General features: G+C 42.9%; 1 protein-coding gene across 5 annotated transcripts in view; it reads left to right on the top strand.

Annotated features, from left to right (window-relative positions):
* Nucleotides 1-20,389, top strand: part of PTPRG (protein tyrosine phosphatase receptor type G) — a 618,498-nt gene that overhangs the window by 492,689 nt on the left and 105,420 nt on the right. For 2 of the 5 annotated variants that reach the window (XM_048858999.2, XM_048858996.2), the window contains exons 9-12: nt 5,187-5,371; nt 7,512-7,620; nt 10,808-10,857; nt 13,605-14,394. In XM_048858999.2, coding sequence (XP_048714956.1) covers nt 5,187-5,371; nt 7,512-7,620; nt 10,808-10,857; nt 13,605-14,394 — 1,134 coding nt within the window. Of the gene's footprint in view, nt 1-5,186; nt 5,372-7,511; nt 7,621-10,807; nt 10,858-13,466; nt 14,395-20,389 lie in introns of all 5 variants that reach the window. The other 3 variants (XM_075130209.1, XM_075130210.1, XM_048858998.2) reach the window with 3 other exon arrangements.

The raw sequence follows: 20,389 nt of genomic DNA on the forward strand, positions 1-20,389 counted from the left end.
TTACAAGAGGAAGCGATACAAGAAATAAACTCAATGCAAGTTTTAAAACATTCCTTAAATAGTTTTTCAGTAACACGGCTGTCGTAAGCAAAATGCAGGCTGGTGCAGTGTGGCATAGAAATTTTATCAGGGTAGAACTTCATATGTCACTACCTGTGAATAAGGTGCCTATTCCAAACTTCGTCTGCTAAAACCTTTCTAGCACACTGCGTGACCAAGTATATTATATAGTTAGTCATAGGTATGTCTTACATCAGTGCCTTATTCCTGCTAAATCAGGTGCATCTTCAGAGTTACAGAGGAGGGCTGCCATGACCTCTGGAGTAGGCTCTATGGGGATTTAGTAAGGAAAGTCCCAGAGAGGTTGCATAGCCAAATACAACGCAGAAATCAAATGAAGGGAGAGATGAGTGTGGAGATGTTACATTAATTGTATTTGTTCCAGACCATTTGAATGCTTTTAATATGAAGGAAATAATTCTCTGTTGTGTGGCTGACCTGGCTGGTGCTGTAGATTAAGCATATGACTGTGTTGTGCTTTGCGGTGGTGGTGTGCAAGGGTGGACAGAGGACATTTACAGAACTCCCCCTGAGAGTGAAAGGGGAAAGCAGGATCTCTCCATAGTTCAGTGAAAGCTCGGGGAAGGAGGCCAGCCGTAAACCTCATTTTTCTCAGGGGGGCCATGATCTGCAGTGTAGAGGCTGTGTCTAGTCCCCAGGAAACCACCACAAATGCTGCCATCAGCTCTAGACGTCAGCTGAGGTTGCACAGTGTTTTAGTTCAGAGCAGCCAAGTGCACTCAGAGCTCCTTCCCTTAGAGCGACTCCCCGTCATCCTCCTCCTACTGCCCTTTTGCAGGGGACACAGAAGGCAGACACTATTTCTGTTTGTTCTTGTTCACCAGCCCAGAGAGGAAGAGATGGTCCAGTTAGGGTAATAGCCGAGAACTTGGAAGACATGACTTTGATTCCCGGCTTCACCATAGACTTCCCATGTAACCTCGGGCACATCACTTAGCCTCTCTGCGCCTCCGTTCCCCTTCTGTAGACTGTGAATAATAACACAGCCTACTTCATGGGGTTTTGTGAGGGGTGTTGCATTATAGACTGTCAGGTGCTCAGGTACTACTTTGCTGGGAGCCATATAAGATACATTTGTCCTGAAATGAGGACTGGCTGTGGTGGTTTTGTGTTGTAACAATTCCAAGACCTAATACTCTCTTTATCACTGCCTATCATGCTGACCAATATTGTCTCATTGTTACTTTGCCTTCCCCGTCTGTCTGTCTGTCTCTTGTCTTATACTTGGATTGTAAGATCTATGGGATGGGACACATCTTTTCTTCTGTGTCAGTACGGCGCCTAGCACAATGGGATCCCAGTCCATGACTGGTTTCAGAGGAGCAGCCGTGTTAGTCTGTATCCGCAAGAAGAACAGGAGTACTTGTGGCACCTTAGAGACTAACCAATTTATTTGAGCATGAGCTTTCGTGAGCTACAGCTCACTTCATCGGATGCCATGACTGTGGCTCTTGGGTGCTATGGTAATATAAATCATAATTATGGCTGAATTTGAAGGAAAGGCATGGTAATATTTTCTCTTAAAACAGCTGAGATCTGTTATTTCAATGTCAAATGGCTTTTTTTAAAGAAATCATCAATTCACTGGCTTGTTTGCTCATTTAGCCTGAAAAAATCTTGTTTCTTTTCCGTGTATTCTGTTTCAATGCAGAGTAACATACAAACACTTTTCCCCATCTCCTCTCTGTATTTGTATTTGTCCTTCAGCTTTACACTTTGCAAAATCAGTAAGGGCTCTTTAGCATCCTAAAATATGGTTTAAAAAAACCCATCTTCTCCTTCCTAAAATCCAAGACACGCACAATATGGAAAGGAAAATTGGCTCTCTAGAAAATGCGGATAGTTTTATAAACAGTCAAATCATGTACTTTTTCTCTCCTTTCAGACACTTGTTACATTATTATGTTCTGTTCTAATTAAATCATCAGATTGAATTATCAGATTAAATGTTTTTGATTCCATTGTTTCCTGAACAGGTTTGGTTAAATTAATAAACCATATGTTTCATTTTGTAAACAAGAAGGGGGAAAAATCCTGTTTTGCCCATTCATCAATCCAGAAACCCTCAAAATAGAAGCTGAATAGAAAATGCTAGTTAGTACATAATCATAACACATTCTTCCCTTGTGCCCCAGAATAATTGGAACAAAGTCCTATTAAATCATAAACTTTGTGAATATTCTTTACTGTGAAATAGCAGGATTATGGATTCAGTATCCTTATAGCGGGCCTGGGCCCTGATCTTCCAACCATTCCATGGCCCGATCCAGCGGAGTCTTTTATCACATGTGTTAGTGAAATCAGCAATGGCATTAGAGCGATTACAGCCACGCACTATGCTTAACTGGATCAGGGTTCAGGTTCACAACATTGGAAACAATGGCAGCTCTGTACACAGAGTGGCTGCAGGATCACTGTCAGGCTCTTAGGCACAAGTCTCTAAATGAGGAGTCAACAAAAGCTAGAGGGACATTACAAATATTTGGGGCCTATTCAGCCTGTTGTCCCTTTATTTTATGTCTCCTGTGATGATTACTGGAGAATTGCTTTTTAAATCAATCCTTGCTGCAGTAAAACAAACTCCAAGGAGGCCTGGATGGGCTTCTTTTGAGACTAGCCACTACTTAACTGGATAGTGTGTTTGCTGCTGATTGACACAAGCTCCCAAGGTCTAAGCTTGCCCCCAGTTCCAAAAGACTTTGAATGGAATGGAACGATAAAGCAAGTATCGTCAAGGGGACTGTATGGGTTAAGTGCTCTCTTTTTCTCTGGAGAGAACTAGATGGCTCCATTGGACACTGGATAGAGTCAAACCTACCGGAGGTGCTTGTGTTGCAAAAAGGGAAAGTTAATGCCTCGGCCCCCACCTAAACTAGCCCACACTAGGTAGACGGAACATGAGCCCCATGCAGCCACTGGCTCACGCTGTAGGGCTAAGTGTTGAAAGAACAGAGCACAAGTAGGAGAGAGGAACAGGCAGTACGCTCAGAGGAGAGAGACAGAGGCCAAGGGTGAGAGAGAGGAGCTGTTTCTTGGGAACAGTGACTTAGTGGTGTCCTAATTGCGGTTTCTGGAAGTGTCATTGCCGGTGGTAGGCTGCAGTTTTGGCCACCTCCGTTCAGAGTAATCAGGACATTTGCAAATAGGTAAATTACACTTGAAACGGCCACGAGTTTGACTTGCCAGTTTCTTTTGCAGGGGGAAAGTCTACTGCTACACATCAATTGCTTCACAAGCGTATCTCGCAAAGACAAGAAGATTCTGTTCTCTCATTTTGCACCCGTTTGTTATAAAGCGAGGGTGACAAATGCACAGGATACATTTAACAGGTCCATCACACTGGAAATACTGGAGATGCACGTGTTTAGCCATTTGCAGCATGTTTTTCTGGATAAAGCACGGGTGTTTGGTGATGCAGCAGCACGTGACATGGCCAGACAGGAAACCCAGAGCTGGAAATAGACTTCATTTTCTCCCCAGTGCAACTGCGATTCTTCAGGAGTCAATTGTTTGTATGTGTACGCTCAGGGAGCCAAGTTAAGATGGGTGTGTTTTCACTTGTCGTGGAAAGTGGAAGTGGGAAGGATAATATTGGAAACAGTTTACAGACTTAGTGGTCTGGGTGACACCCTGAGCCTTTCCTGTCAGCAAAGGCTAGATCCTTAGTCCCTGCTGAGTGTATTGAGGTACTGTAGCATGCAATTCTTTGTGGCTCAAGGGTTATATTTGGAAAGAGGGTGTGAGAATTTGTCCTGAATTATATATTTTAATCACGACTCTTTTAAAAGCTTGGGAAAATATATAGCCCTTATAGCGGGAGACCAGTATGTACTTTATAGACAGCATATTAGTGCCATCTAGTGTTCTCCATTCATACGCCTTTACATTTCAGTTATTAGACCAATATTTTTTTGAGTTATCCTGAATGGGCTGAGCTCTTGAGTGCATACCAGCATAGAGCATACCCAGGGTCAGTGCCCATACCCCGTCCTCCTCTTTTGTAGGCAGCTGAAATAATGAGCAGTTCAGCTCAAGCTAGGCCATTCCTAGGGTTTCCCTCCTGGACATTCCCCCCTCAAATCCTAGCACACTCTGGCCAGAGAGCAACTTCTACCTTCTTTATATCTGAGGTGGGATTAGAAAGCCACAGCTTCCAGAGCGAGGCAGCAGGAGTCAGTCAACAGTTCCACACAAAGAAAAGGAGTACTTGTGGCACCTTAGAGACTAACCAATTTATTTGAGCATGCTCTGCGACCCCTGAGCATGCTCAAATAAATTTGTTAGTCTCTAAGGTGCCAGAAGTACTCCTTTTCTTTTTGCGAATACAGACTAACATGGTTGCTACTCTGAAATCTGTCAGTTCCACATAGCGTTCCTCCCAGAAACCAGCTAGGAAGCATCAGCCAAAGAGCTATGTGCCTGGTTACTAACATGCCCTTTCTTCCTTTTGTGACATTTGAATGACAAGCAATGTCTATGTTTCCCTGCAAAGCAGGTGAAGAAGAGTATAAAATATCCTTAGTTTATTATGCACTAGTGGGCATAAAAAAGAAACCATATAGTGTCCCAGTAATAACTCTTAGATCTGATATAGGGCATTGGATCTTCAAAGTGTTTAGCAAATGTTAGCTAATTCTCCCAGCACCGTGTGAGGCAGGGAAGAATTATTGCTCCCATTTTAGGCATCAGGCAATTATAATACAGGAAAGTTGCACAGGGAAATTAAGACCCAACGGTTTAAAAGTGCACTGAGCACTTGTGGGTGTGCAGAACTCTCAACGTGCAGAGGGCGGGGTATGTAGGCCCATCCGGGGAGTGAAGATTTTGTGCTCATTTGTAAAATAAATAATTGGGCCTAAGCAACTTGCCCAAAGCCACAGACGTAATGGGCCCTATTGTCTGTTATCCTTTTCCTGCACTTGGCACAGGAAAGCAACTGCAAGTGGTTAAAATCCCATTGGTTTCAGTGTAACATAGAGTAAGATATTATAGAGCTTGGGTAAGTGTGTCAAAAATCTGACTTTTTAATGTTAAATGCAATTATTCTCCTATTCAGTTTCTCTCTGTTCTTCAGGAGAGCTTCATATCTGATCCCTTTTGTTTAGTTTGCAGTACTCCCCCGGTCAACATGAAAGTGCAGCCTGTGAACAGAACAGCTTTGCTAGTAACTTGGAACCAACCAGAGATCATCTACCACCCTCCCGTTATGAACTACATGATCTCCTACAGCTGGGCTAAAAATGAAGATGAAAAAGAGAAGACTTTCACCAAGGACAGTGACAAGGACCTGGTAAAACTACAGCATCAGCAATTGACCTTAGTCTTAAACTAGCCTTACACTGTACTTTCCTCAATAGGAGAAGGTGGGGTACAAAAACATTTGTTATATTGAAATGAAGGGTTAGTTTTTTAAATCGCAGTGGATTGCTTTTCACATATTCCTTGCTAGTTGAATTCTATGTAGCACATCACCCAGTATACCAGAGGGTTAATTTATCGTTCACATGGTGGGCACAAAGGGAAATGGGTAGGCAGGTATTTTTTTATATACGACTGTTGAAAACTAGCTGGCTTGGGAACCAGCTCCACTCACTCTGAAAACCTTTTTGGCTTATGTGCAACTTGCTGTTTTCACAGTAAGGACTGATCATGCAAAATCTGTTACTGGACTAGTGCTTCCCACTGTGCATAGCCCATTGAAGACTATTGGGACTGTCCCTGGTAGGGTGTGCAAGATCCCGGGCTGGGAGCTGGGGATGCAGTGGCCCAGGCTGCAGTGGAAAAAAGGAAGTGTGCCTTTTCCACATAGATTTCTCTGCTGGTGAGATAATAGAGGGAAGGGCAGAACAGTTCAGGTGAATGTGGAAAATACCAATCCACCAGCTCCATTTACGATTGGATCTGTTTGTCATTCTTGTCCAAGTGGAAGCAAATACTGTACTAGTCTTTAACATTCTTTGCATATAAAATCAAAGTTATATATTCAGGTTTGAAAGGCCTCCGTTTATTGTTAATCAAAGGAAGTCTCTGGAATAAGGAAATCAGTAATTGTATATGCACATGAAAATGCAAGAGCACTGAGAGAAATTTCTAATGACTGTTATTTTTTTTCAAATACACAGTCCTCTGGGCCCATTCAATCAGTTATAGAATAATACTTCTCTTACTCTTTCAGATGAAGATTCTTTTACTTCATTTCCATTTATATTTTCAATTTCCCCACTAGACATTGTTATCTAGGTCACATTAGGGATTGATGTACTTCATGAAATCAGAGAGGAATCTATTGAAAGACACTCAAGGTTATGAAGGTTGTGATGTATTGTAACCTCTCTCTTGTCATAACGTCACATGCTTAAGGGAGATTTTTTTTCATCAGTAATGAGAATGGAGTACATTAAACAGCAGGGACAATTTGGGCACAAATACAGTGTCTTTTTTATATAAAAATAACGAAATATGCAGGGAATTCAATGAAGTGATAGCTTGAAGTGAATGGCAGTAAACCCAGCTCTGGAAAAGGGGTAAAGGAGGAGGTAAAGGATTCAGCCAAAGTTTAGATTAGGGCCAAGAGAGAGGCATGGCAGAAAAACATCGTTTGACAGTGAAATATAATTTACTGTCAAAGTACTTGCACTGTGGCAGAAGAAATTGGGAAGTCCAATTGCTTGAGACATTTGAAACTAGACTAGAAGATAGTGCACTGGCCTTGCAAATGACCTACACTGATACTCAGTGCTGTTAACTTCCTCTGCTGCAAGGCCCAGAGAGGAGCAATTGCTGGCAAAAAGGAGATCAGGGAGCACACAGAGAGTGAATGAATGGCTGGGTAGCCTGGCAGCATCTCCAGAGCATCCATGTGCATATTCAAATACTCACATTGTAATGGTGATGGTGGACTGGAAGGCGATTCCCAGCCCAGGGCAGCCATTCAATGTGGGGGCACCATATGCAGCAAATTGCCCCAATCATCCCTGCTGTTCCCTGCAGAATAAAGCTCCTGGCCTAGATACTATGGTGGTCGGTAGCTGTATGTTCATATCCCGGTTGATGGAAAACACCCTTTTCTCCCCCACCACATGTTTTTATTTTAATTTTTAAAAGATCAAGTAACCTGCTCGCAGGTTTTTGAGCAGTGAGGAGTCGCAAACATGTGTGTTAGTGTGGTAACTAATGCATCATGGGGGAAATTCTCCCCTGTGCAGAGAGCTAGCACAAGCCCTGTGCACCACTTAAGTCGCGCTAAGGTCTAGCAGCTTACATGATGCGCGGGCCAGCAGCTGGACCTCTGCACAGGGGTTAACGTCGCCCTTTAGAAATAGTCTTGTCCTACGTGTTCTGTGTTAGCACAGTGCTCTGTATTGTACAGATTGATCATGGAGAGCCCTTTGGGGAGGCAAATCTGAATAATATCTATTTCTTTTAAACAGAAAGCCATCATTAGCCATGTCTCACCTGACATCCTTTATCTGTTCAGAGTTCAAGCAGTTTGCCGAAATGACATGCGTAGTGACTTTAGCCAGACAATGCTCTTTCAAGGTAAAAAAAACATCTGTTTAAAATTGTGATTTTTTTCCGCCTGCTTAACATTCTTTTGCTGACCAAAATGCGTACACGGAATAATATTACAAGGGGTCTGGGTGTTATAAACAGTGCTAATTTCCAACTCTGATCAGCTGAGGTTAGCAGAACATTCATTCAAAAGAGAAGGGCTCATTGGCAGACTCTTCTCAGTGATAGGTTGTCAACTCCTATAATTACTTTCCATCTCCCGCTGAGTGATCCTTTAGAACCTGGATTTGATGATCTCCGGAGCGTATAGCAAGTCCCTTTTATTAGCCCAGGTTTTCCAGAAGGAGGAGATTTGTGATGAGTGTGGTCTTGGCTTTGATGGCTGTGAGAATCCTTTGTTGGTATTGTACCAATTTGTTTGTTTTGTTTTGTTTAATTATGTTTAAATTTTGTATCTGAGTTTAGAGCATGCTTGTCAGTGCCTTTTAGAAATCTGACTGAATATAAATATATGTAACCTTATTTAAAATCAGCCTCTAGCTACCTAATTAAAAAAATAAATCAAAGGTAGCATAGCCCACTACTGTGAATCATAAGAATTACTGTAATCCACATGTAATCCACAGGATTAGGTCTGGTTAGTGTCTGTATGGGATGAAGGAAGGCCCAACCTTACAAGACAACAATGTGCACAGATTCTTACTCCTGAACACAGTGTCATTGATCAACAAAACCAAGATAGTTTAAATTGGTGACAAAAATTGTTTGTCAAGCTCTCAGCTCTCATATATTTCTGCTTCAATTACTCTGAGTAGTGTGATAAGTCTGAGACCAGGAATACAACTTAATTTTTAAAAATTATAAATCCAAGTCATAAGAAAAAGCAAAGAGTTAAATCACTTGAGTCAGAAGTTATCCATTAAATTAACAGAGACATTTTTAAGGGTGACCTTTGGAGAAATATGGGGGTTTCTAACCTCTGATAATCTGATAATCCTTAACAGCTGAAACTGTCTATGAAAAGTCAGGCAATGGTCACGATTCACTTCTCAGATCCACAAGGTGCCGATTTTGTCTCTGGTTAGGGTGACCAGATAGCAAGTGTGAAATATGGAGATGGGGGTGGGGGATAAGAGGTGCCTATATAAAACGGAGCCCCGAATATCTGGACTGTCCCTATAAAATCGGGACATCTAGTCATCCTACCTCCAGTATTATGTTGTCACTGCAAGTGCCACATCTAGCCCGAGTGTGGAGGGGGAGGTTTTATCATATCTAGTATCTCATAAATGTATACTGTACACTTCACTGTGGTATCTGAGCACCTGGATCTTCTCTGTGGATCTGAGGGGAGACTTTTGGTCTTTGTTTTAAGTGCCCAACAGGATCAGAAGTTTGTGTACTGGGGACCTTTCATCTCAGCTCTTTAAGCTAAGGGTGAAAGAGACTGAACCGCGGAAACTTGACCATGATACTCATTTGATTATAGGCAAAAGAGCCTTTTGGACAGCTTCCCAATTACATGAAGAGATCTATAATGGAGGCTATACACACACCAGTATGGCAATGGCAGGTGGTGATGTGTTTCCCTCCTTAGCCATTCCCCCTCCCCCCTCCAAAAAAGTAGGGCAAGTTCTTTCAATTTTACACTGGCTCCAGAATCTAAATTTTAAAATAACTCCTCAGAAGGTTTTATCACACTGTATCTTGCTTGTTGGCATTGTTTGGTTGTTTATGCAAATGCTAGCCTGAATTCATCTAGAAGTTTAAACTGATACACTCAGATTGGTGGGATGTGTGTGGGGAGATGGGGGGGACGGGACAGTACATTGGGATGGTTAATATGTAATTTAATTTGTCTAGCAGATGACGTACAATTTATATTTCCTTCACCCTTTATAAACTAGTCATTATAAATAAATAAGAAAATAAGAAAAACCCTGTTTCATGATGGCTGGCAGTGTTTTAAAGTATTTTATTAAAGTTTTATTTTGAAACATTGCTCACTCACATACACACTCTAAACAAACCATAAACATGTACCTAATTACAAACAATACACAGCATGTTGCATGACAAATGAACCTGGAATGCATTTCTCCCCCACTGTCACTGAGGGATGTATAATTGCTTACGACAAACTCAGTTCCTTAAATTTAGCCACTCTAATATTAATTCTGAATACCAGGGACTGGAATCTGATTTCATTTATATCAGCCTAAATTGAGATGAACAACGATGTAATATGTTTTAAGGTCAGTAGACATTATGATCATTTGGTCTGACCTGCTGCATAACTGGGCCATAGATTTTCACCTAACTTGTGGTTGAGTAAGAACATATATTTTATGGCTCAGTAGGCAAAGGCCAACATTTTCAAAGCCGAGTAGCTAACATGAGGCTTGTAAATCCATATTTAGGCACTAATATGGATTTAGATGGATAACTTCAGGCACCTTAGCTTGAAAATGTTGGCCTGACTCTCAATTTACGCTGGAGTAGTTGGGACCAGAATTTGGATTTGGTTGTACATATCAGGCCACTTCAGACATTTTTTTTACTCCTCTGTGGTTACCATCTTACACACCAGCCACTGTTTCCTCTATAGCAATCCCTAGGCACACTCAGTAGCAATAAGAACAGGAGGACTTGTGGCGCCTTAGAGACTAACAAATTTATTTGAGCATAAGTTTTCGTGAGCTACAGCTCACTTCATCGGATGCATGCAGTGGAAAATACAGTGGGGAGATTTTATATACACAGAACATGAAACAATGGGTGTTACCATACATTGTAATGATAGAGATCAGGTAAGGTGAGCTATTACCAGCAGAAGAGCAGGGGAAAAACCTTTTGTAGTGATAATCATCGTGGGCCGTTTCCAGAAGTTGACAAGACCGTGTGAGGAACAGTAGGGGGGGAAATAAACATGGGGAAATAGTTTTACTTTGTGTAATGACACATCCACTCCCAGTCTTTATTCAAGCCTAAGTTAATGGTGTCCAGTTTGCAAATTAATTCCAATTCAGCAGTCTCTTGTTGGAGTCTGTGTTGTTTTTTTGTTGAAATTTTTTTGTTGAATAATCAGTAGCAATGGCTCTCAAGGTTTTGACATTTTTAGACGCCTTTAATTTCAGAGAAATTGTTTAGCAAGAATAACTGCATTTTTTCAGCTTCATATCCCACATAAATATTATCCTTCTTTGTTTCCCAGCTAACACTACTCGAATATTCGAGGGGACCAGAATTGTTAAAACAGGAGTGGTAAGTAGTAGACATAAATCAGTGCAGCAAATGTAAAAGCAGTTGTAAATTGTGCCATAATACCCACCAGGTGGCAGCATAATGTTGTAGATCTACTGTAGTTATTTGGGAGGGTGTTACTTTATTTAAATCCTGAGCAAAAGTTTTAATTGCCTGTCTCCACACATGGAATAGCTTTATAGCTTCATGATTCCGTAAGCTTTCTTTGGAGAGAAAATATGTAATCCTAATGATGACTGAGAATATGCTTAATTTCTTTTAATAACTAAATGAACAGAGGTTCATGGAATAGGAACCAGGCAGTGGTTTGGCATGTGGCATCTGCAGTTTTCCAATGCTGTGGAAATACCTACTTTTGTGTAAATTAGGCCTTAGAAAATTATTTATTTTAATTCTTTATTTCATGTTACTTGAGGCTGTAAGTATTAACTAAGGTGAACTTTCAACAGCTCTTCTAATTTCATATTCCAAAACCCAGAAAGTGCAATAAACGAATATATTTTACACTACTTAAAAATGCTGTTTTTGTTCTGAAAGAACATAGTTATGTACAGTGCTGTAATGTCAATCAAATTTAGGGACTGAATTCAAATTAGAGAAGTTAGGCTAAGTACTTTGTTTCTGGTTTCACTCAGTCGCATTCTGAATGGTAATACCCCAGTAACACAGACCTTGAACAAGAATGATTAACATATTTCAGGGATAATGTAGAGATGTACTAGATATACAAAATCTGCTGCCAACTTTTACTTCTTCAGCCCAGCTCTGAGACTAACGGCAAATGCCAGAGAAAAGCACATTTCTCAAAGCTATAGAGGTTCAGATTGATAAGTATCCAGAAGTTCAGATGCTTATTTAAAGTTTGAGCTCAAGATCTCAGAAGAACAGACTCTCCCTTGAGATCTCCACTTCTTTGTGATTGCAGCTGGGTCAGAAAGAACATGAGAGCAGTCTTTCTTGTTTTGCTGCAGCATTTCCACTTCCTGGCCTGGCTGAAACCAGGAGTAGCACAGGGATGCAGAAGTATTATGTCTAAATATACTAAGCTTTTAAAACTCTAAAAATATTTGGGGTCATGGACATTTTATGGGTTGGGTGAAGGTTCAGATCAGTGCCCATGTTACCCATGTTTGCTGTCCCTCATAAATGCATTTGCAGCATAACCTCCACTTTATTTTTGTTGATTGAACTGGTAACATGAAGCGTAAGTGCAGCATGGTCCAGTGGCCTGAGCACAGAACTAAATTCTAATCCCAGCTCTTCCACAGAATTGTTCTGTGTCTTTGGACAAATCAGCGAACTTCAGTGTCTTTAGGGTGATCACCACTACAGGCAGCCACCATAAAAGCGAAATTCATCTAATGGTTTTCAAACGTTTAGCCAGGTTTTATTCTGGATAGATCGTATGTGTACAAAGTTGATCATGTTAGGGTTGCTGATCACCTTGCAGTACAGCCCGAGTAGCTGCAACTCTGGGTCACAATTCAGCCCCTGCTTCCCTCTAGCTGCATTGGGGAAATAAACTGTGCCAGCCCTTTTTCTGGTACAGCTTGCTGCTCTCTCCCTCTCTTCCCACCCCCACCCCGGCTCTGCTGGCCAGTGAGTTGTGAGGGCAGAGTGAGTTGGGCAGGATGGGTAGAAGAAACCTGTGGTGAGGACTAAGGGCTGGTGATGGTGGTAGCCAGCTCAGGGCACTAAGGAGGCCCTGTATGCCCTTGTACTGCCCTGTGTGGGTGCACAGCCAGGGTCTCAGTTGAGATCTTTTGACGGATGATGATGCCAAGCTGTGCCATAGTGCCAAACCTTAGCAAAATAACGCCAACCTGTGCAGGGTAACTAACAAGATTAGGAAAGAATAGCAACTGAGTCCCCCGATCCTGCGATCAGATCTGTATGGAAGGACCCAAGGGCTCTTTGTGAGAGCAAAGGGTGCCACATGTTTGGATCTGATTGCAGGAACCAGGCCCATTATAACAAAATGAGGGACATTCAAATAGCTGCTGTAACACTGCTTTTACTGTAAGGTGAAATGTACGTGATTTCACATTTTAAACATTTTTTAGTCTACGGTTTTCGAGAACTGGCATAGTGAAAGTCATTAAACTTTTTAAAAATATGCTCCCTCCCCACCTCCCGAAAGGAAATGTTCTTCAAAAGTCGCTATGGAAGGGGAGAGAGAGGTCGAGTATAAAACGAAGATAAGAGTAATGAGATATTGCTGTAATTGTTGTTTGGAAATGGCAAATGCAAGAACGTTTGCCTCTCTTGGGACTGTCGACATGGCAGTCAGAGGTGTCACTGCAGCTGGTGTAGACGTAACTCAAGATTGCTTTGATCCGGCTAGATCAAAGCGAGCTCGAGGAACAGCAGCGGTGAAGCCGTGGCATGGCTGCTCAGGTACCTACCCAGGGTCCCACGTGGGGTTGTACAGTATGGGTACATCAAAGCTAACTCGAGTATGTGTATGTGGTCTGTGATCGCACCAGCATGCCTGGTTGACATAATCTGTGTCGTTTGCCTTGTGACTTTTTAAATGCTTGTGCTTGTGCTGTTTCTGGGTAGATTTGACTCCAGATTATTGTATAAATATACTTGTCTCATTTGAACAGAATAATGGGCAGAATGGAGTGTTTGGAAAGAAAAAGAAACCAAAAGGAAAAAAGAGCCGAGGTAGCATATCAGGTACCCCTACTGACACTCTCTCTGGTGTGTTTTCTTCCCTTGTCCCCTCTGGTGGTGTCTTCAAGCCTACAGCTTCTCCTGCTTCTTCAGCTGACATGGCTCCCATCAGTTCTGGATCTTCTACCTGGACTTCTTCTGGTCTTCCTTTCTCCTTTGTTTCAATGGCAACTGGAATGGGACCTTCATCCAGTGGAAGCCAAGCAACCGTGGCCTCCGTGGTGACCAGCACGTTGCTTGCTGGCCTTGGGTTTAGTGGTGGCGGTATTTCCTCCTTTCCTAGCACTGTGTGGCCAACCCGCCTTCCTAGTGCTGCTTCTACCAGCAAACAGTCAGTTAGGCCAATGCTTACAACTCCTGAGGCTTTATCTTCCCCAGGACCGGACAGTGATTCTGCTCTGACAAAAGACAAGGAAGGAGCAGAGGAAGGAGAAAAGGATGAGAAGAATGAAAGTGAGGATGGCGAAAGGGAACATGATGAAGAGGGTGAAAAGGATTCGGAAAAGAAAGAGAAGAGTGCAGTGACAGAGGCTGCCGAGGTACAAAATAACACTGAGACCACACTAACGACCATTTCCCCTAATAGAACTGTAGAGGAGGAAGGAAATAAAACCATACCTGGTCAAGAGCAAAACATTTTCCCAACAGATAAGAGTCCTGAAGAAGAGAGGGTTACTGAAACAGACACTCAGCCCCAACCTCTGCCCTCCACCCAAGTGCCACCAGCATTCACAAATGAACATTATGTAGGGCAAATCCCAAAGGGACCAGAGACAACATCAAGAAAAGCTTTTCCCAACGACCGCAGGTTTCCAGAGGAAAATCCATCTGATAACAGATTTATCACCATTAACCCAGGTGAGTGATCCTGGGGGAGGGATGAGTGGGAGCTGTGTTTACTGCCTTATTTCAGAATCCCGTTGAAAAAGTTATAGGGACTAGATTCCTCACTGACTGACACCCCACATGATCCCATTAGCAGCAATAGGGTAAGTCAGTGCAGGACTCAGCCCACAAATGATGTTAGAATTCTGGGGGGGCGAGGGGGATACCCAGGGGAGGGAGGTTATTGTGTTAGGAAATGACCCAGCATCCAATTAAAAACATGTGCTTCTAGCTGGAAAATGAAGTTTGGCAAGAAATTAGCCTCCAATGTGGTTGGCTGCTTTAGGAGTTTTGTTGTTAGAAATTAATATAGCTACCTATAACTGTGAAATTATCTTTGAACAATGGCCGCTGTCTTATGAATATTTGTTTTTCATAAGCAGTTTGTGACATATGTATGAAGTTATTTAGGCATAAGGTTTTCACTGCTTAGGTCCAGCATATCTGGCTGGCTTCTTTCTCACCACGCACTCACAGGCCTCAATCCTCCAGCCTGATCCACAGAGACGGCCCTTTGTATTTCACAGAGTCCATGGAAGTTAAGGGGGTTCTGCACAGGTGGATGTGGATCACGTGGATCCAATTACAGGGTTTACCTTGGTCTCCCACTGAGATTTCAATGAGATGACTGTCTGAGTGACTGTAAAATGATGTTTGTTTGTTTGTTTGTTTTTAAAAATCGCTGTTTATTTTGCAGAGCTATAGTATGTTTAGTAATTTTGTTTTTCCAGCAAAGCTGTTGTGGAGTTAGAATACTGTGAAAAAGCATTTTAAATATTTATTTCTTTTACATTTATAAAGATTAAAATCCAGACCTTTTATGCTAAGTTACAGCTCAGAATCAATTTTCACAGCTAACTTAAAAAAATCAAACCCCTCTCCCCCCCCCCCCCCCCGCAACCTTTAATGATGTTTGTTGATCCGACTCGAATGCTGCAACTCAGAACTGTTCTGCAAGAAACCAGACGAGCAGCAGTGGAGCGGTCATGCTCTAACCCCGGTTTGGCTGACATTTTTTTATGCAGACTCTGCTGATTTTCTAGCTTTCTTTCTTCTACTCCATGATCTCACATGGTGGTTTTCTTCAAAGTCAGCTCTTCCCACCATGCATGCTTTAAAACACTTGCGTAGGCAGCCCGCAAGACCCACCTTGCCATGTCTGCTTCTTGTCGGGAATGAGCGTGTGCGCTCTGGCTGCCTTGTGCAGTGCTGAGTCAGAGCTCAAGGTCGGAAGAATTGGGCACAGTGGAATCTCACTTCGAGCCCACGTGGCTTGCTCTGTGAAGGCAAATCTGCCTCTTGAATAGGGGTATTGGGTTCTTCCCTCCCCCTAGTAAGCAGTACCTAATGTCCTGATTTCCTCAAATGTCCAAATTTCATGTCCTTTGTGCAAGCTTTAGCAAAGAGCCTGATGGCTTACTGCCAGTGTAATGTAAATGAGAGAGGAAATGGACAGATGGCTCCGATGTCCATCAGAGGACATATGGTTTGTTATCACATTAGTTTTTCTGGGGTGTGAGTGGGGGGGGGGGGTTAAGAAAAGAAGGGACCCATTGCAGTTTGTGAGGAAGGTGAGAAAACGCTAATGCACAGCCATATTTTATTATGGATAGGATTCACTAGTCTGACATGGCTTGCTCCCACTCTGTCTGACACACGGAGAGCCCATATGCCTCGAGGAATCTCAGGAGGGAGGAGAGGAAGTCGCTCAGGTGCAGTACAGAGAGTCCGGCATGGCTTGTGCTAATCAGTTATCAGGTCTGTGGGCATTGTTCACTTGGAAGTTGTCTGTGGGCTATCTGGAAAGACAGAACATGTAATGGATCTTCCTGGAGACTTAAGAAAAGGACAATCAGCCTATAGAAGTTGCAGCCAATATGGTTTGAGGTTTTTCCATGCTGGCGTGAGGAAATTGACATCTTGGAATCAGCTGTGTCCTTCATGTTCTGACTCAGGATATCTGTAAGGAGAGGGCTGTGAGTCAGACTTTAGAGCCACAGTCTCCCGACCCTGGTCTTAGCCAGAGGAAGTGATGAGTGACAAAGTTTCCTGCCATCTCCCAGGCTGGAATCTTAATTGAGTCTCTGGTGGCATCACTGACAAATTCGTTCAAGTACAGGGAGAGGTCTAGCTTCTTTTCAACTTCATAGGCAGATGGTGTTAAGCTCCTAGATTCTTGAATCTGCAGAAGAGGGAATATGAAGGTGAACCTTGAGGGACATGCAGAGACCTTTAAGGGCCAATTCACACCATTTTCCTAAGGTAGAGTCCCCTTTTCTGTCCCTGAGCTCTGAGGGGGAAATGTTAGTCTCTAATAACACCAGAGGATTTGTCACAAACCTAGTGACCATTGAGTCAATCTTTGGGAAGGACCAACTCTTCTTTGCTGTGTCTTGATGGAGTTTTGCAGTGTTTGTCATAGCCCTGAGGGATGGAAGACTTAGAATCTGGATCCCTTTATATATCTGTATATCTTGTCTGAGAGGAAAAGGCTTATCCTTCAGCATCTCCTCAGTGAAGTCCTCCTTCGTGTCATCATGTGAACCTTTGTTCCAGTGGCCTCCTTCAGGGACTTCAGGGACTGGTTGCTTGCTAAGGGCAGGTTCCTCAGGAATTTGTTCAGTACATTCAGATAACTGAAACTGAAATGGCTGAGGAGGCCTGGCTCTTCCAAGCCGGAAGAGGAAAGGGAGAGAGCTCCCGTCTCTCTCAGGAAGAGATTCTGCACCTTTGGAAGCTTTCCTTTTTTATCCTGATTTCCACATAGAGCACACAGGGGGTCGGGGTGAGGAATGGGAGGGGAGTCACAGGCTGAAGAGGCAATGCCCAGCTGCGGGAGAGGGAAGAAGAGTAGCCATGCGAGTGGGATGGGCCCTGGACTCCTGAACACCCTGCCCTACCATGAAAGAATCTTGGGATAAATCCCTTCCAGGAAACATTTGTGTGCAACCCGGGGAGGAAGCCCTTTGGCAACTGAATACCTTTTTGTTGTTGTTGTTGAGCGAGGACCTCAGAGGAAAGTCCCCTGCTGCTCCTGTGAGGGGAAAGTGGAGCATTGGGTATTATGGCATCCCCCAGCCTCAGGGTGGGGAACTCTCGAATGAACTTTCCCGCGTCAAAGGTGGGAGCTGAGTGTGCCGATGCCCCACGGTTTCAGCCCAGGAGGATCCTTAGAGCACTGCTCTGCCCTTTCTGGAGGAGGAGGGTCATAAGCACTGCAGTCACGGGGGAGGAGAGATAATTTTCCCCTTACTCTACAACCCTGACCACCCCTGACCACTACACTCCGACTGGGGTGATGAAACTTTGCACTTAGCGAGTGCAGGAGATGGAACTTTCCCAGGAACTGGGTCTAGGCCAGGGGTGGGAAAACTATGGCCTGGGGGCTGCATCTGGCCCTCCAGGCATTTTAATCCAGCCCTCGAGATCCCGCCGGGGAGTGGGATCCGGGGCTTGCCCTGCTCCATGCAGCTCCCAGAAGCAGCAGCATGTCCCCCCTCCGGTTCCTATGCATAGGGGCAGCCAGGGGGCTCCACACGCTGCCCCTACCCCAAGTGCTGCCCCTGCAGCTCCCAGTGGCCGGGAACCACTCCTCATTTCTGGCCCCATGCCAGAGCCCTCACCCGCTCCCGCACTCCAACTCCCAATTTTGTGAGCATTCATGGCCTACCATACAATTTCCATACCCAGATGTGGCCCTCAGGCCAAAAAGTTTGCCCACCCCAATCTAGGCTGTTGAATGGACTCCCACTGTGGAGAAGCATGACAGTGGAACTGACCACTCCCAGCACTAAATGCAAACTCACCTTAGCTTTCCTTCAAGTATGTCTTCAAGTACACATGTCAATACACAACACACCCAAAACGCTACTCAAATGCCCTAAAACTACCTCGTTTATTCCCTTGATCCTGGCAAACCCTTCATTCATGCAAAGAGACCCGTCCTTTGCTCATGCATGAGTTGTCTTCAATGAGACTCCTTGCATGAGCAAACACGACTGTCACAGCTAGTGGTTTGCAGGCCTTACGTGGCTTTTGGAACACTGAGATAAGCATGTCATTAGATCAAAGTTTGTGAAACTTAGCATCGTTAGGTGACTGGGGTGGGAGGAAGTTTCTTAAAGCATTGCTGAGAACTAGTACGGGTGAAAAAAACGTGCAAAGCACTCCCAAGATGTGCAAAAAGGAAAGTCTGTGCAGTTGATTATGGTCTCTAGAGGACAAAGCAGCTTTTTTCGGATACTTTCATTTATACAGCGAACCCGAAAAGCAAAATTTGCTGTCAAGTTATTTTGATGGGGTTTTTGAGTGGAAAATTGTATCATTTTAAAGAGTAGAACATTGTTTTATAACAATGTACACTTGCAAAATTAATTATAGGGGACCAAATTAGCCGTGCGTAAGGAGAGAACTGAGAGGGGAAGCACAGCTGACTAGAGGAGAATGGGAACGCATGAGAAATTATGGGGAAAGAGAGACCAATTAGTGCAGGAAGGCTCATTTTCTTTTAGCGCTTATTTCACACGCACATATACATACTTTTCCTGGGGCCATGTCATTATATTCTGAATGGCATTGGCCCCCTCTTGTCTGGTGTTACTGGCCAACGTTAATGGTTCCTTCTGCTATTGAGTGCTTGCTCACATGCTCCTGTTTCAGTTTTTTGCTCATCCCTCTCTATTGTGTTTTTTGCCTGATTGTGTCTTGATCTGCAACTGTAAAATACACAGCTGTTCAGAATTATTCAGGATTTTTTAAATCTGGAAATTAGAAGGAGCTGCAATTACAGTGGTATTCTGCACAAAAAGCATGATTCAGTCTTAACATGCAATCACTGGTATTAATCAGCAGAACTTTGATTTGCCATGTTGGAAGCTTAAACAAATCCTATTTGTTACAAGATAATGTATTCACTTTCCACCTCTGTCATCAACAAATTTAACATATTTCCAGTTGATGCTTTAGACTGGGTCATGAGCATCACTTGAAAACAATATAGATCTAGACCCTGGCCCCGCGGGATTCCATTTGATAGGAACTCCTCCCTATTCCCTATGGGGTTACAAAGCTTCACACAAGTTTGCTCACAAGAGAGCGTTATAGTGAGATCATGTTAGGCATGCTAAACCTTTTTTAGTCTCAGTATAGGACTTCAGTGCTTTGGTTTTCAGAACAATATTCACTGGGGCTGAAGTTACCAAAGCCTTTTGGGGATAATCTCATTAGGATAATTAAACATCTGTATAATTCTCTTTCTCCATATGTGCAAGAATTATTAAGTTGTATTTTCATGTGACTCTTGAGCTGTTTTGCTTGGCAAATTGTAGAAGCTTATAGTAATAGGGTTTGAATGCTGGTAAATAGAAGAACTGGATTACACGAGGAGATCTTATTCAGAAGAACAGTGTGAATCTTGAGGACTTTATTGGTTAGGGGTCATCAACATTAGTTTATTAAATAATGAAATGACACGTTTAAGTGTTATAGGAGTCAATAGGAATGAGCACTGAAGAAATGCCTATAAATAAATAAGTAAAAAAATTTCAGCATGATGACATTTTTAAAAACATTTTAAAAACGTCTCACATTTCAACACTTAGAATGACTGACGTTATCTTTGAGTGCTATTAACTGACCATTTTGAATCAGCGTGTAGTCTCGTTTACTCAAAGGAATGACTGACAATTGCCTTTCATTTGAATGAGTGGATGATATGAGACAGCTCTGTTGGAAAAATGACATTTTGTTGGATTCAGAACATATCTATTGTCTTGGTTATCTGTATCTAAAATTATATGACAAACAGAACTTTGTCTGCATTGGAGGTTTATGCGGTGTCAAGGGATGATAAAGGGAAAGTTTCAGCAAGGCATAGGTAAGGTAGGTAATATGTTACCAGCAACTGTTGCTTATTGTGACAAGTGGCATTACATTTGGAGAATAAACATTTTTATATTCTCAGGGAGAA

The sequence above is a fragment of the Caretta caretta genome, chromosome 7 (assembly GCF_965140235.1).
Source record: "Caretta caretta isolate rCarCar2 chromosome 7, rCarCar1.hap1, whole genome shotgun sequence".
NCBI lineage: Eukaryota > Metazoa > Chordata > Testudines > Cheloniidae > Caretta > Caretta caretta.